The following is a 12363-nucleotide window of genomic DNA, read 5'->3' on the forward strand; positions in this document are numbered from 1 at the left end:
GATTGAGGAGCCCAGGCTTTTTGAGTGAGTATTGATGGTAGTAAATAGCTTCAGGAAGCTGTAAGTTTAATTTTATGAACAATGTTGATGACAGGTTCAGTTCAAAAGCAAGCTTTAAAGGTTAAACAAGCAATGCCTTATGAAATTGGCTTTAAGAGGTTTCCTCATTATTTTTTTTTTATGTTAGGTTGACCATTTAGTAATTGTTATGTTTTCATAGGGTTATCCAAAGGAAATTGTTCTTAAATGGAATGAAAATAGGACTGAGACAAAGTTAAAGAAAATTGCACAGCCAAATTGTTTGTGATAAATAAGGGCAGTTGAAAAGTAAAAGGTAGAAACCAATATAGTCAGGAGTCAAAGGGTTGCTGCAGTGAACTAACATCAGTGTCTGCAGTGTGTTGCACTAAAATTTTCATGCAACATTGATGTAAAATCTTTGGAACCTTCTATTTATGAACATGAAAAATTGTCAGCATCTTGAATCGTAGACAGAAATTCACATGTGGTCGATTTGCTTTCATAGTTGTCATTTCCTTATTTCTGTTCACTTTGCAGGACGACAGCATTCTTTCATGTTTATGAAAAGAAAGTTCTTCCACAAAGGTGCAGAACTATATTTGTGTTGCTCATTGGAGCATCCATTTCATTCCTGACATCATTGCACCTCTACTTTTCATCTGTCCTCTTTTATCCTTATCCACTGTGTATGGGAAAGGTTTTAAATACTGTGGGAGTAAACAGGCCCAGTACCTTTTGACATGATTTTGTAGTTCCACCATCACTCCTTTCACTTGTTTCAAAGCCTTATTTGTCCTTCACACCATTGCTGCTGTTTTATTCTCTGCTACTGAGGAGCCTGCTTTTGGTGGCAGGTACTTGTGCACAATGTGTTATCACCTACTGACATTTGTGTGATTTTACTTTGGAGAAGATACAACCTAAAACCTTGTCTTCAGATGGCACTAGGCTCTAGACTTCATCTCATTTTGGGCTAAATTTCATTATAGTATTTGGGATGAATCTTACTTGTTATTGAAGGTAGTTATATCTTCATGCAGGCAGGTGTGATTGACATTCAAAATCAAGATTGCTTGATTGACCTAGGAGACTGTCTAGTTCAGTTCTCCACCAAGTGTGTTTTGAATATTTTAGTTCTCATCAAAATTATTCTTGCCGTTATCCTGTGTGAGTTGTCTTTGCATTCACTAGCTTGGATGTTGAATTTTAACATATGCTCAGGATGTGTTCAATTGGCAATAGGAAAAAAAAATATAAGATTTCCCTGAAATTAATTCTACTTTAACAGGTTGTATTTTGTAGTGTTATATATGCACACTGTGTATGCTGATTGCAGGGGTCATGGTTGTGATATCAACAATAGGTGTGAAGACTGTAGGGAGTGGCCATTTGAATTTATAAATAGATTAAATATAGGAAGAGGAGAGAGGAGATAAGTTGAAGAAGCAGTTGGTTAGATCAGCCTTTATTTTTTGTAGTTACCATCATCCTTCTTGTGCTCTCCTCCTCCCCCACCTATACCTGGGCCTACAACCACAGCTCTGCCTTCTGTTCCCCCTTGAGTTCAGGAAAAGCATATTCTAAAATTAGAACAGGATGTTAGTCTTCTTTTAGGAGACATTAAGTGTTTGACTGAATTTATTTTGGGTAATCAGTCCATGAGCCCCCTTAGTGTACTCTCTTTCTCATGGTCCCATGCAAGAGGAAAGATGTCAGTGGCCTTGCATGTCAGTAGCCCGAGCTTAGGACTGCCCTGGGACAGTTGGGAAAGTATGCTACCAGAGAATGGTGTTGGTTCTCAGGGAGAGGTTATTCCATGCCTTTGGACATCTCCCTCTCATCGATTTTGATCAGATGAACATTTTGTATGCTTGCTTATGGATCATTATTGATGTTGCCTTCTTCAGACTGTAATGGTAGTGAGGTTAGCTTAGCCTTAACTCCTGTTTTAAAAGTACTATTAAGACGACTACTGTCATTTTTTCAAGTTCCCGTGATACACCATTCCCTCATTTATCTCATTTCATGCTATCTGGAGCTCGATCTTATTCCCTTTACCTTCTCTTATCTCTTATTTCCTGTTGAGCACCATACTCTTTTGAAGCTTGAATTTCAAGTCAATGGCCCCTGTGGGCTTGTTCATAATAATGGTTATGTCAGTAATTATATGGAGAATAATAGTAAAAGAAATATTAAAAATGATAACAATTAAAAATACAGACTGCAGACAATTAATTTTTAGCTAGGGACCATAGGTGATTACAGAAGTCAGGTCCAGAAGGCTAAATACGAAAATTGAAAATAGCAAAACTCTACAATGATATTAATCTCAGTAATAATAACAAGAAACATAGAAATATAATAATAATAATATAATAATAATAATAAGTAGGTAGCAGACCCTCTTTTATACAAGTGGTGTTGAAAGTGATAGCTGCATCAGTGGCATTCAGTTTGTGTAGAGTTTTCTCTATTTTTCTAATAATTGGTTTTTCCATGTTACTGTATTCTGCCAAGTAACACACCGATATTGGTCATACTTGGAGAGGAAAGCAGACTCCACTGAGCATGGTCATGCCAAAAGACAGGAGTAGACTGACTTTTGATGTGAGTCTTGTTATTTATATACAAGAAGGTCAGCTGGGGGTCAAATTCAGCTGTCTGCTGATTGGCTGGGGAGAAAACATTCACACTGCTTATTGGCTGGCAAGATTTTCTCGCAAGCCAAAATTTTATCACTGATGGTTTCTGCTGCAGCCTTGCTGAGCGGCAGGGCTGGTGTAATGTCATTTTCTGGTATTTCACGGCTAATATCCTGGTTGGGCGCCAGGCAGCTCGCAGAATCTCCAACATCACTGTGAGTTTCGCATTCGGGATTGTTGTATCTTGCGGTGTCTGGCGTCGGTCTCTGAGCTACAGAAGCAATAGGCTGCCTAATGCTGGTAGGCAGGAGGAATACTTCTTGGGTGGTATTTAATAAGGGCTGCTCCTGCTGTATTAAGAGCACCTCCAGTATCCTTAGTCGCCTGGGGTTGGGGACTTTTCCAATTACTTCTGTAGTCCCCACTATTTCATTCTTTGTAATGCTAGCATTGTGGGCTTCTATCATATGTTTTTTTTTACGGCACCTTCTTGGGCATGGCAGGAGATTCTCTCTGCCAGTTTCATGGTGGCCATACCGATATAGGCCCCGGGACATCCACGGACTAGGCATTTGAATCGTGAGTATACCACACTCGTCTGTTTAAGATGATCTCTTGTTAGTGAGGCTGGTTTGTTTTTCATGATTAGGTTTCTCATGCAGCTGTTTTGATAGTAAATGACGAGGTCAAGCCATGTTTCGATGTCGGTAGTGAAGACGTCTGCAATGATCTTGATGGCATGTTCATCTTCCAGGTATTTCAAGTGCATCCTCGCCTTACAGAAAAGTCGAAAACTTCTTTGCGGGTCGGGCTGTGGCTGCTTGCAGTTGCTGTACCACCAATCCATTGCAAGACGTATTTCTTTGTTGACTTGTTTATTAGAATACTCATGATTTATGAGTACTTGGGAATATTCACCGTGAAATACCAGAAAATGACATCACACACCAGCCCCGCCGCTCAGCAATGCTGCAGCAGAGAAACCATCAGCAATGAATTTTTGGCTTGCGAGAAAATCTTGCAAGGCAATAAGCAGCGCGAATGTTTTCTCCCCAGCCAATCAGCAGGCCGCTGAATTTGACCCCCACTGACCTTTTTCATATATAAAGAGCAAGACACATCGAAAGTCAGTCTACTCCTGTCTTTGGTCGTGACCATGCTCAGTGGCGCCTGAGCGAAACGTGGCCTTGATTAACACCGAAGAAGACTGTCTCCTGAAGGACAACTCAGAAGAAGATGTTTTCCTGAAGGAGAACTCTATGGAAGATGAACTCCCGATTTCAGTATCCTGTTGCTGTTACAGGCAGTCCCTGGTTATCGGTGGGCTCGGTTATTGGGGATCTGGTTTACAGCGCTTGTCTAGCGACGAAAATCGGTGATTTTTGGCGCTGAAAATTGCCGATTTCTACTTATCAGCACCGATAATCAGGTATTGGTGCCAATAAACACCTAACAGAGGTACTGATCTTCGGTTATCGGCACCGATAAGCGTAAAAAATTGCTGATTTTCTGTTATCGGCGATTTTCGCTTATCACACTGTCAGAACTGAACCCTCGCCGATAACCAGGGACTGCCTGTATACTGTACTGTGTTCATCGGAAATAAACTATCCAATTTTGCAACCTGCTTTCTTCTCCAAGTATGACCAATATCGGCGTGTTACTGGCAGAATGCATTAACCTAGAAAAATCAATTATTGGAAAAATAGAGAAAACTCTATACAAGCCGAATGCCGCTGATGCAGCTATCACTTTTAACACCAATAATAATAATAATAATAATAATAATAATGACTGATTCTGGAGATGACACTTTATAATTGCAAAAATAGAGAATGTCATATAAGGAACAGATGCCTCATTATCCCATCTTTCCCACAATTTAGATCTTCTTGCCTCACTGCTTTAGATGATCAGACTGGACATTGTTCACCTAACAGTGATTTTTAAATTATCCAGGCGGTTTTCTGTGAACATCTGCGTGGCGGAGTGATAGCGAGGAGTGTTTGTGAGGCATCTCAGATTATTATTGTGAATGACAGTGATATGTCTCATGGTCTCTCAGGTATAGTTCGTCCAAAGGGAACACCCATGTATACTGTAGCAGTACAAGTGGAAGAGCAGCAGTTTCGTGTCTTGGTGACAGAAGGCAAACCTCCTTGCAATCGTGTTGCCAGTTGCACGTAGTGTACGACGCCTCTGTTCTATGTCTGCCATATCTTTTAGGTCATCCGTGATAATGTGGGTCAAATACGGAAATTCATGCACAAATTCCAGATGACGATTTCCGAGGAAAATTTGTGGTTCTGCAATATGCTTAAGTGCTCTCAGGAGCAGCAACATACACTGGGTCTTGGTTTTGTTGTATAGGATATCAAATTCCTCAGCACATTGGTGGCAAGTGTCTATGAGTCGCTGGAGACCTTGCACTGATGGGGAAATGAGAACCATATCATCGGTGTAACAGAGGTTTATTGTTACGTTGTTGATAGTGCATCCGATTGGGAGTGAGTTCAGTGTGACATTCAGGGCATCTGTGTATGTGTTAAACAGGTACAGGAAACCCCCCGTATTCGCGTTCTCACGATTTGCGGACTCACGCATTCACAGGTTTCTCTGTGGAATATATCTACCCATTATTCGCGGAAAATTCACCCATTCGCGGTATTTTTTACTGAGAAATATTCACTAATTACGGTATTTTCATATTTTCATGAATAAATGTACTTTTTTTGATAAAACTAGTAAAATACGCGGATCTAGGCATTTTTACAGGGTTTTTCGTGTGTTTAAACTATCAAAATAGGCAGTTCTAAGTGTTTTTAGAGGGGCTTTAAGTATTCGCAGATTTTAGCTATTCATGGGGGCGTGTGGTACGCATCCCCCGCGAATATGGGGGGTTCACTGTATGGAGATAGAATGCCCCCTTGCTGGAGCCCGTTTAGGGAACTGAAGGTGTACGACAATACGTTTAACCCATTTGACACAGAATTGCTTTGTGGAGAACTAACAACATAAAATGACAATTAGATATAGAGGTATGCCTCATTTGTGCAGCTTCAGAAAGAGCTTCAGGTAGTTTACTCTGTCAATTGCTTTTCTCATATCTATAAAACATAGGAAAACAAGAGAGTCTGATGATACGTAATAGTTCAGCAGTTATTTCAGGATGTAGATGTAGGTGTCGGTTGAGTGGTTTGCTTTAAAGCCAAACTGGTTTTCAGTAGTGTATAGAAAGGGGAGAGTATCTTTGACATAATTGTAGTAATTGCAGTCGGTTGATAATTGCCAGGATCAGTTGCATCCTTTAGCTTGTTTTTTATTAATGGTATTGAATGAACTAAGAGGAGGGAGTCTGGAAGAAACTGGTGAATTAAACATGCATTGAATAGAGCAACTAGCAAAATGTGAATTATCAGATGGCAGAATTTGAAAGCTTCAGCAGGTGGACCATTGCAGCTGGGTGGTTTATTATTAGGTATGTTGTTTATGGCATCACTGATGTTACTTGGCATTATATGATCGGTGAAATGAAACTGAATGTTATTAGTAAGGAGGTTATCTACATCCCTTTGGGAGTCTTGATCATTTATGCAATTCAGGATAGTGCTGAAGTGATCGCCCCACATTCTCGCGAGAGTCTTGTTACTGACGGCATCTACTGTCTGCAAGGGTGGCAGTACGGTACGGTATGGTACGGAATTACGGTACGGTATGGTATTTTTCCACCTGCAAGAACGGTACGAAATTACGGTACTATATTACTTTTGAAGTACGGTATGGTACGAAATTACGTTATTTTTTCCGTACCTTTTCCGTACTCATTCCGTACTTATTTATTCCAGTGTCTGCCCACTTCCCGGATAAACCAGATGACAAATATTGACTTTTTGATAAGGCAACCTCATTTTTTCCCTGACAAATGTTTTGAGATGCAACCTTATATTTCCAGGAAATTCAAAGGAACTCGACAGATTTTAAGGAAATTCGAAGGAAATTGGCATTCAAATTTGATTATTGGGAAAGATCATATTTAATATAGCTAAAAAGATTAAACAGAAAAAGAGGTAAACAAAGCAATAATGCATGATGCAATACTTTCTGACAAGTAACAAAGAACACTGTCTGTATGTCGAGAATAGGACAAGTGAAACCATAGATGTGATTGATCAGCTTTTGAATGCAAGTGACAAAAACAATGAAGCCTGTGAGCTAGTAAGCACTGGCATGCATGACGACATTAGGCAAGCGGTACAGAACTTTGGCAGCTGTAAGCGAGTAAATAGGAATGTAGACATTTTCAAATGGCGGCAATGTCATCCACATCAAGACTTGAAGAAACTGGCCGAAGTGGCAGTGGCTCTTCCTGTCACTCAGGTTAGAGTAGAGCGTACTTTTTCAGGTTTACGGTATATCCTCGATGAACTTTGGCTAGGGCTCAAAGAGGATATAGTTGAATCTATTATGTTCCTGCGTTGACACTAATAGATAATCAAAGGACCAGTTTCATAATAAAGTACGAGGCCAGTGTTGACATCTCTTTAGTATTTCTTATTACTGTAGCCTATTATAGGTTAATTGCTTTGATTAATTATAATTCTATGATAAAAATGCAAATGTGTATATTATATGTAGGCTCAAAAGGGCTGCACATGCTAACAGGTGCAAAAATAATTGCAATTCTAGTTGACCCGCCTCCTTCCATTCTCATTTTGTAAGCCTAATAAAGTTTTGCAGCCTTCACCTCTGGCTTTGGAAAGTGCCAGAATGTAATAAAATGGTAAACCTACTCGAAAATAAAAATATAGTAAATCTCTCTCTCTCTCTCTCTCTCTCTCTCTCTCTCTCTCTCTCTCTCTCTCTCTCTCTCTCTCTCTCTCTCTCTCTCTCTCTCTCTGACACACACACACATGCTTAACATATATTTATAATAATCTCCACTAACAGCAAAAAAAGTTAAAAACACAAAATAGCAGCCTAAGTGAGTATTGAAACTGGAGTTAGTTAGTTATAAATGATTTGTTTAACCAGACCTCTGAACTCTTTTAGGGTTCTTCTCGGGCAGGGAAAATTGAAACTGGAGGAGGAATTGTTTGCACAGATAATATTATTGATTAATTTTCACAAAAAAATGTAATGGCAGAGGTACGAAATCAGGTACGAAATTACGGTACGAAATTTTCTTTTATCGTACCAGTACGGTACGGTTCTTTAGGTATGGTACGAAATTACGGTACGATATTTTTAAGCTGTCAGAATTACAATATTTTTTCCATACTGTACTGTACTGCCACCCTTGACTGTCTGTGATAGCTTTTCAGTTTTGGGATTTAGGGATTGAAAGTCTTTCCAAAGACGAGGGTAATTGCCAGATTCTAATTTTCTAGACACTGCATCAGCTCTTAGTTGCTTTTCATTCAGTCTGCATGTTTACTATCTACATAGTGGATGATATAGTTTGGGAAGATCTTTATGGAAAGAATCATAATTAAGAAAAGTTTTTATAATATATGAACAATAAGCTAATTGAATGACAGTGCCAGAGGTTAATAATGAGACATGAAGCAAGATGTATAACTAGTTACATAAAACTGCATGTATATAATGCATAGCTTTGTTCTTTTACTACATCATGATGGTGAAATAAAGATGCTGTAATGTACAATGGTTTGAATCTTTACGCTTATTATTTACAGTAACTTTAATGCACAGAAGTTTGAATCTACTGTTCTATTTTATTTTATTAGTTTATTGTTTGAATTGGAAAGAAAATTTCAGAATAAAAATTTGTCCTTTTCAGTTGTTGGCATTGGGAATGACTGTAAAAGACTGAAGGTATTTTTGAACAGTGAGAAAAGTTACTTTGTTCGAGGTCAGCTTGGAATAGCCACAGATACGTACAATGAAACAGGTCAAATTCTGATGGAAAGAAGATATGGTAAGGTGGAAAGAAGATATGGTAAGGTGTCATTAACTTGTGTATACAGTAGTGAAAATTTAAGTTTTTATATTTATGTTCAAGACTGAATTTTAATTTTTGTCTTTATTTTCATAGGTGAAGTTATTTCAACTTTATTTCAGATCATGTTACAGAAAACATGTTGCAGGAGAGACTAAAGGATTTTGAAGGGCGGATAAAGCAAACACCCCCAGTGTATTCTGCCTTGAAAAAAGATGGAAAAAGGTATTCTGATTTGGTCAGGTAAGTGGAATGAAGTGAGAACTTGATGGAGCTGTTGCCATCTTTTGTTAAATCTTGCATTTATCCTTCCTATGGGAAATATACTCTGGTTCAGTAATTTCCAAAATGTGACAACTCTAATCCTTCCAGTTACCACTGTATCTTTTCATTTTTTACTATTACCGAAGTTTATCAAACGTTTACTCACATCACCTTTGTAATGCCTTGGATCCAAATCTTTTCTTTCATATCACTAGCATGGCTTAAGTTAGGCAAGATTTACTGGAGACCTTTTGCTATCTCAGTGGTTTTGGCCATCTTACTTGTGAGAGTCCAGAGAGTCTATCATCATCATTCATAATATCTAGAAGATTTTTGATAGTTTGGGTTCGTTATCCAAATGTTCTGTTTATACCATACTCCTCCTTTGCCTTAGTTTTGATGACTTACATTACTGATTATGTAAGTTAAAACATTGTTCATTTGTTTGCTATTTGACCTACATTTATCTCTCTCTCTCTTTTCTCTTTTCCACCTAAGGTGCTCTTATTTTGTGGAGGCATGCTTTACAAATTAATGGCAATTTAGTTTGTTCTATTTGAATGTACAATTGTTCCTATGGAAATACAGTAAAAACCATTACCTTTTTGTGTAGGATATCCTTCAATGCAAGCTAGAAACTGATGTTGAACTAGGTAACAAGGTGGTTTTAACAGGTGAGTTGAGTAGAAGAATAGCCTTCTCTCAGCTGCCATCAGCCCCTGTCATTTGAGGACATCCTGCTGCACTCCTGACCGACAAGTTAAACTTGTTTACACAAAAAAAAGTCATATTTGGAAGTGCGAAAGACATCAGCGTGTATAGTGAACATTCATCCCCTCTGTTTTGGGGGATCTCCATCTTTTAACACTGTTATTGGTGAAATTTTCTACTGTTTGGAGGTTTTCATTATTATTATTATTATTGTTATTATTATAATAATAATAATAATAATAATAATAATAATAATAATAATAATAATAATAATAGCTGTTTCAATGGCATTCAGTTTATACAGAGTCTTCTCTATTCTACTTATTATCTTTTTTTCCTCATCCTGTAGCTGGTATATCAGATTTCCCAAGGACATATAAAGATTTCTATTTTCTTAGTTTTATTTCCTCTGACGTTTCAAACGCTCTCTGGCGTTTATCTTCAAAGAGTGAATGAACGGCATGCAGATTACAAGGGTATATATAGCAAGCGGGGGTATACAGTTGTCAAGTCAGTTACTCAGCAGTGTTTTGGGTGGTCCTAATAGGTTGGTGACGAAATCTGGCCTGGAGGCGTTGGGACCTTCTGGGCCTAATCGCTACTTGAATTTGGGAGTGGCTGTTATCCAGGATTATACATTGTTCAGGTAATCTGCCTTCTGTGCTCTCTCTCTCTCTCTCTCTCTCTCTCTCTCTCTCTCTCTCTCTCTCTCTCTCTCTCTCTCTCTCTCTCTCTCTCTCTCTCTCGCCAGTGTCTGTCGTCGGTTGGTTTCTTGAATTTCTCAGTATGATGGTACGGAGAAATTCAGTTTCCTTCACTGTGTTGATGTTCAGCTTTTTTTCTAAGATATGCAAAGAGAAGGAGAGGAAGAAAGAGAAAGGGACCCAGCATCGGACACAGAAGGCAGATTACCTGAACAATGTATAATCCCGGATAACAGCCACTCCCAAATTCAAGTAGTGATTAGGCCCAGAAGGTCCCAACTCCTCCAGGCCAGATTTCGTCACCAACCTATTAGGACCACCCAAAACACTGCTGAATAACAGTCTTGACTGCTGTATACCCCGACTTGCTATATACAGTATACCCTTGTAACCTGCATGCCATTCATTCACTCTTTGAAGATAAACGCCAGAGAGCGTTTGAAACGTCAGAGGAAATAAAACTAAGAAAACAGAAATTTTTGTATGTCACTGGGAAACCTGATATACCAGCTACAGGCTGAGGAAAAAAAGATAAGAAGAAGAATAGAGAAGACTCTGTATAAATTGAATGCCATGGAAACAGCTATAATTTTTAAAATGCAACTGCCCTCAGAGAAGGTCTCCTCCCGTATTATTATTATTATTATTATTATTATTATTATTATTATTATTATTATTATTATTATTATTATTATTATTATTATAATAATAATAATAATAATAATAATAATAATAATAATAATAATAATAATAATAATAATAATAATAATAATAATAATAATAATAATAATAATAATAATATGAAGATGAACCCTATTCATATGGAATAAGCCCACAGGGGCCATTGACTTGAAATTCAGGCTTCCAAAGAATGTGGTGTTCATTAGCAAAAATTAAGAGGAAGTAAAGGGAAATACAGAAAGAAGAGATGTCACTTATTGAAAAATAAAAAAATTAACAAATTAAGGGAGAATTCTATTAAGTTAGTAATGCATTGCATCTTTGCTTGAACTTTTGAAGTTCCTTTAAGAGCCTTAAAGAGTTAGCCTACCACTTCCTCCAAGCTGCTGAATACCTCCCTATTCCTTCCCAGAGTATACCCCTCATTTGGATGAGAGGTGGGGAATCAGTACACCAACCTTACCATTACCTATCACCTCAGAACGGAATAAGGAACTGGCTGGAGGCAAGGAGAGGAAGCACAAGCTCCTCCTCCTCCTCTTCCTTGTTTAGCCACTCTCAGGTGACCAATCAGAGTTGGTTGTCCTGGTACCGGCTTGCTGAGCATGCTCAGTATTCGTCCAGGTCCACTCCATCTTGGACATGAGGACTGCTTCCAGCTCTTCCATCTGTTTCACCAGAAATACACTCTAGAAGATGGCAGTGTTTGACAACCTGCCCATGCCCGTGCTAGGCTAGCACAGTGCTCACTGAGCATGCTCAACATCTCATCCCAGCCTGCTAAGTCTTTGACAAAAGTACTGCTCCCAGCTCTTCAAGCAGTTTTACCAGAAACACACCAGGTTGAGCCAGCACTGCCTGCTCACTCAGCTTAGCCCCAGTCTGCAGATCAGAACTGCTCACCCAGTGACTGCACACAGCATGCCCCCTCTTGGTATGAACCATTACTGGAACAACCCACTCATGTCCGACTATGCTGCTCAGCTGTTGGTTTGCTGCTGGCCCCTGGATTGTACATGGTAGGCAGTGCCCTTGCCTGCTTGCCTGTTGGTTTGCTATCATCCCTGGGCTTGTGTGTGGTAGGATGTGCCCTTGCTTGCTCACCTGTACCATCCTCTAGTTCGGCCATTATCAGTTGTAGAGGTTTATATTGTGTGGTCGAGTGTGGCACAGAAATTTGTTCCAAGTACAGGTATTCCTAGGTTCCTGTGTTTTGCCCAATACCTTTGATGCTGATTGGACAGTAAGGTCCCAGAAATGGATACAGGAGCAGATGTATCATTAATTTTTGGTAGAGCTAATGTTATCCTGTACCCGGTGTGTGTTCTTAAGACTATGTGTATACCTGGGAGTGTGCACAGTATCCTGCTTACCCAGTGCG

At 39.0% G+C, this 12363-nt stretch overlaps 1 protein-coding gene across 6 annotated transcripts in view; it reads left to right on the forward strand.

Moving 5' to 3' along the window:
* The window catches only part of LOC136832177 (pseudouridylate synthase TRUB1-like), a 54383-nt gene that overhangs the window by 15788 nt on the left and 26232 nt on the right, over window positions 1–12363 (forward strand). For 4 of the 6 annotated variants that reach the window (XM_067092929.1, XM_067092933.1, XM_067092935.1 and 1 more), the window contains exons 4-5: window positions 8464–8622; window positions 8745–8865. In XM_067092929.1, coding sequence (XP_066949030.1) covers window positions 8464–8622; window positions 8745–8865 — 280 coding nt within the window. The remainder of the gene's footprint in view (window positions 1–8463; window positions 8623–8744; window positions 8866–12363) is intronic. The other 2 variants (XM_067092932.1, XM_067092934.1) reach the window with 1 other exon arrangement.

Source organism: Macrobrachium rosenbergii, chromosome 49, assembly GCF_040412425.1.
Source record: "Macrobrachium rosenbergii isolate ZJJX-2024 chromosome 49, ASM4041242v1, whole genome shotgun sequence".
Classification (NCBI taxonomy): domain Eukaryota; kingdom Metazoa; phylum Arthropoda; class Malacostraca; order Decapoda; family Palaemonidae; genus Macrobrachium; species Macrobrachium rosenbergii.